A 4794-nucleotide genomic window follows, 5' to 3' on the forward strand; every position below is an offset into this window, starting at 1 on the left:
CATTATTTGTGAAACATTCCTCATGCGGTAAGACTACAGCACTTATTGTATATGTAGATGACATAGTTCTTACAGGCAATGATAGTGGGGAAATACCTCTGTTGAAGAAATATTTAGCCAAAGAATTTGAAATCAAAGACTTGGGAAGCTTGAAGTATTTTCTGGGAATTGAAGTTGCTCGCTCTAAGGATGGGATATTTATCTCACAGAGAAAATATGTGCTTGACCTGTTGAAGGAAACTGGGATGCTTGGCTGCAAGGCATGTGCCACCCCACTGGAACCTAATCAGAAATTGGGGGATGATGAAGGAGGCGAAGTTGTGGATAGGGGGAGCTATCAACGTTTAGTGGGTAAGCTCATTTACCTATCTCACTCCCGTCCTGATATTGCTGTTGCTGTCAGTGTAGTTAGTCAGTTTATGCATGCTCCTCATCAGATTCACCTTGAGGCTGTCATGAGAATCTTGAGGTATTTGAAGTCTGCTCCTGGTAAGGGTCTGTATTTTTCAAAGTATGATCATCTTCGTGTAGAAGCCTATACAGATGCTGACTGGGCTGGGTCAGTAACTGATAGGAGATCAACTTCAGGGTATTGTACATTTGTCGGCGGCAACCTAGTTACTTGGAGGAGTAAGAAACAGAATGTGGTTGCCAGGTCAAGTGCAGAAGCTGAGTTTAGAGCTATGGCACAAGGTGTGTGTGAACTTTTATGGATCAAATTATTGTTGAGTGATCTAGGTATTGCTCAGACGGACTCCATGCGGTTATACTGTGATAATAAGGCCGCCATCAACATTGCTCACAATCCAGTTCAACATGACAGGACAAAACATGTTGAGATTGATCGCCACTTCATTAAGGAGAAACTCACTAATGGTACCATTTGTACTCCTTTTGTTCAGTCTGGTGACCAACTTGCTGACATTCTCACCAAGGGAGTTGGGAATAAACCGTTTCACGACATATTAGGCAAGCTGGGCATGAGAGATATCTTCGCACCAGCTTGAGGGGGAGTGTTGGCATATTATAATCACCGAAAGTCTTAGCATATTATATTAGCCGAAAGAGTCTGTAATCATTGTTTTATGCACTCAGGGATTGTAATTGTCTACCTTGTAAACCCTAATCTTTATTTATAAATAAGGGATGATAGCTCATCATACCCTAAGCTGTTACTCAAGCTTCAGAAAGAATTGAGGAATGATTGAAGATGTTCTAAGATGGTTAACAAATATTTTTACTTTGATTTGAGTAAAAAGTTCATTTGATATAGAGTACTCAAATAGCCAAACTCAAATTCGAGTAGAAGTTTGTTAAGTTGTTCAATTGTAAATTTAGAAGTTGTTATGACCACAAATAGCTTGTCGGAATTAGAGTAAAAATAAATTCTCCCTTTGTTCGAGTAAAACTCAGTTTGGTATGAGTTTAATGGAGTGGAGAGAGATTTTGAAGATTTTTCCTCAAATTTAAATTTGGTACGAGTAAAGGATAAGGATTGGAGATGCTTAAGCCATCTCCAAACTTTACTCGATCATGTATATTCATGGGCGTGCTTGTTAAAAAGAGATGCTATAAAATTTGTGTTGGGAATTACGGAAGGGTAATGTAGGAATGAATGAAGCACTCTGATGGACAAACTCATATTAAAACATAAATTTGAGTAAACGGTTCTCTACTAGCAAGTTCATGATTGGAGGTGGGCCAATTATTGGACTTAATGACCTTTCTTTATGGGGTGCATGTAGGAGGGGGAGGGGGAGAGGATGTTCTGGTTTTAGGTGGGGGGGTGGGGGTGGGTTCTAAAGGTGTTTTCTTAGTATCATCTTTTTATCGAGTTTTGTGTGATGATATGGAAGGGGAGTTTCCTTGGCGACGGGTTTGTGTTGCAGGTGTTCCTTCTAAGGTGGCTTTTTTTGTACAGACAACGGCTTGTTGCAGGATTCTTACTATTGATAATTTAGTTCGACGTGGTTTTGTTTTGGTAAATTGGTGTTGTATGTGTTGTGTGGATGTGAAATTGGTGGATCATTTCTTAATTCAGTGTTCGGTGGCTTGCTGGTTGTGGATGTTGATTTTTTCTCCCTTTGGTGTGGTATAGGTTTAGGAGAAAGGGGTGGTGGAGGTTCTTTGGAGTTAGGGAGGGGGCCAGGTTGGGAAGAGGTGTCGGAAGGCTTGGACATGTTGGCTCCCTTGTGTTTAATGTGGTTGCTTTGGTTGGAGCGGAATCGTCGCATTTTCCAAGGGGTGGCTCAGTGTTCATCATGGTTAGAGAATAGGTTTCTTTGAGTTTTGTGTGGTTGGGTGTCTGGGCAGGTGGATCTAGATTTGATTACTTTTGTAGACTTTTTAGATGATGTGATTGGCTAGTTCTTTGTATTCTTTTGCATCTCCTTGATGCTCTTTGTTTTATAAAATTTATTTATTTATCAAAAATAAAATAAAATAATGACAAAGAGTGGTAGATTTTTTTAAAAGCCACAAAAGAGCCTTCAAAATTTTGAGTAAACATTTTAGTTTGAGTAAAGGAGTGGCAAGGGTTTAGGAAGTTTTTTTTACTGAAATTTGAATTTTATATCGGTAAATGGTAGGGGCTAGAGATGCCCTTACCAATGCTCATGTGCTCTTTGTTTTGTGTTTGTTGTATCTATTTCCTTTATACATGTATGTTTGCATATGCAAGTTAATGTTTTTCTATTGTTGAACAAAACAGTGTCATCATCTTGTGCAAACCTGTTTTGATACATGTATGTTTGCATATGCAAGTTAATTGTTTTTATATTCTTGAACAAAACAGTGGCATCATCTTGTGCAAACCTGTTTTGAGATATAGAAAACAGATATGACATGTTTGATAGAGATAACACTGTTTTATAAACACTTATTTATTTATTTATTTATTTTCATGTTGTTTTGCTTTATGATTTTTATTTTTCTTGGTTTGATTATATGTTCTGTTAATGTTTAAGCTGGCAAAGAAGTTGAGATGAGCATGGAGGAGTCGGCCAAAAAGACCTCTCGCCCTCAACTGGTGAAGCTAGACAAGGCACTGAAATTGGTAACTACTGTTTTTGGTTTACACATTCAGAATCAAATTATTTCTATTGCTTCTTGTGCATGCACCTGTGTGTGCAGCATTACCAGAAAATGCTAATACCTTGGAAGGTTGAAACATGTCTCATTACTTTACATCTTGTCTAAGATGAGACGATACACTTTCTACTACAGCATGGAAATATTTAGGTGAAGACTATTTTGAATGAGTTATTTTTTAAGTCCAAGTTATTTTGAAAGTTTCGTGGTTCTGAACTTATTTACCAAACCCAAGTTGTTTTGTACACAACTGCATACAACTTTAAGCATTTAAAAACTAAACTCTGATGAGTTTTACGATAAATTAATTGAGGTTGTGTTTTGAAAACACAACTTCGGACTTCAAGTTGGGTTTTTAACTCACGACTTCACAAAACAACTTGCATTTTGTAAATATGTTTATGATGATTTGGTTTGGTAAATATGTCCCAAAAAAACATGGGTTTGGGGAAAAAACTCCAGTTTAAATGTTTGCTTGTTTTTATTTATAATTGGATCCGTGAAGTTTAGACTTTTCTTCTTCATACGAAGATAAATTGGCTTCATCATTGGTTCCTTCTTCATGCACTTCATTATTTTGCTCCCCGTTCTTCATAATTGTGTGGCAATTAGTTTGATCTGAGTTATTTTCGAGGTTTGGTAGATACTTTGTTTTGTCATCATCTTCCATTGCTCGTGCTGATAAACTTTATATAATGCTTATGTGCAGGCTGAAAAATGGGTTAATAATATGACTAAATCCACGGAAGACAAATCAACAGAAGTACAATTAGAGGCTCGACCTGCTAGGTCTGTATGCTTGTTTACATTGTTGTAATTGTGCAAATCAAAGCAATTTTGTTTAATTTGTTCATACATCTGTACAGGCTTGGATTAGGTGCAACAGTTCCACGGCAATCCAAGGTTGTTGGGCCTTTAAATGATCCTGTGGAATGGAAATTGCATGCTAAATTAGATGTTGGAAAAAGAAAAGCTGCCAAAGGTAGAGAGGAATTTAAACATGATAGTAAAGAAGAAGACAATGATGACGAGGAGAATTTAGAGAGCAGAACGAACCTATTTGCCAAGAAGAGAGTAGTGCCCTTGGCCTCATCTTTACAAGCAAAGAAGAAGCAGAAGAAGCAATCTTAGAAGTCTGATATCTTATTCTGTGTTTATCCTTTTAATTAAAATCCTAACAGGTCTCTCAGCTCCTCCTCCGTAAGAAGTGGGCTGTAACTTTCAATAACTATGCTTCAAAATACCATAGATCTTTATGTCATCAAACATTAGTTATGGGGAATGTACGTAATAGCAATGTTATCTTTTTGCTCTAATTAATAGCATTGTTTGAGAGCTTTATGAGCCTTAGACATGTTGTTACTTATGCTTGTGCATTTTCATCTGTTAGTGTGCTCTCAAACCCTTTTCATTAGAGTATTTATTACAGAAGTTATGTTTGGAATGTAATCATCTATTCTTCCACCTCAAAACACGAACACTGTTAAATTATTTTTCAGATGTGATCTAATGCCGGTATGTTTTAGAATAGGAGAATAGATCGTTGATCACCATATATTTGTTGCTTAATTTTTTTTGTACTTTGGTACGGCTAGCACCCGCAAAACACTTAAAATGGTAGAATTGTTTTGAGATTCTTGTGTCTCAAAATTTTCATGCGATTTAATGACTGTATGCTTTAGCATAGATTTTCTTTTCTTCTCC

At 36.9% G+C, this 4794-nt stretch overlaps 1 protein-coding gene across 7 annotated transcripts in view; it reads left to right on the forward strand.

Moving 5' to 3' along the window:
- Positions 1–4440, forward strand: part of LOC114273778 (uncharacterized) — a 12640-nt gene extending 8200 nt beyond the window's left edge. For 3 of the 7 annotated variants that reach the window (XM_028215599.2, XM_028215607.2, XM_028215593.2), the window contains 3 exons: positions 2967–3055; positions 3800–3879; positions 3957–4440. In XM_028215599.2, coding sequence (XP_028071400.2) covers positions 2984–3055; positions 3800–3879; positions 3957–4221 — 417 coding nt within the window. In that variant the 5' untranslated portion in view covers positions 2967–2983 and the 3' untranslated portion in view covers positions 4222–4440. Of the gene's footprint in view, positions 1–2958; positions 3056–3799; positions 3880–3956 lie in introns of all 7 variants that reach the window. The other 4 variants (XM_028215628.2, XM_082869432.1, XM_028215623.2 and 1 more) reach the window with 2 other exon arrangements.
- The last annotated feature ends 354 nt before the right edge of the window (positions 4441–4794 follow it).

This window comes from Camellia sinensis, chromosome 5, assembly GCF_055761805.1.
Source record: "Camellia sinensis isolate YWXY chromosome 5, ASM5576180v1, whole genome shotgun sequence".
Lineage (NCBI taxonomy): Eukaryota > Viridiplantae > Streptophyta > Magnoliopsida > Ericales > Theaceae > Camellia > Camellia sinensis.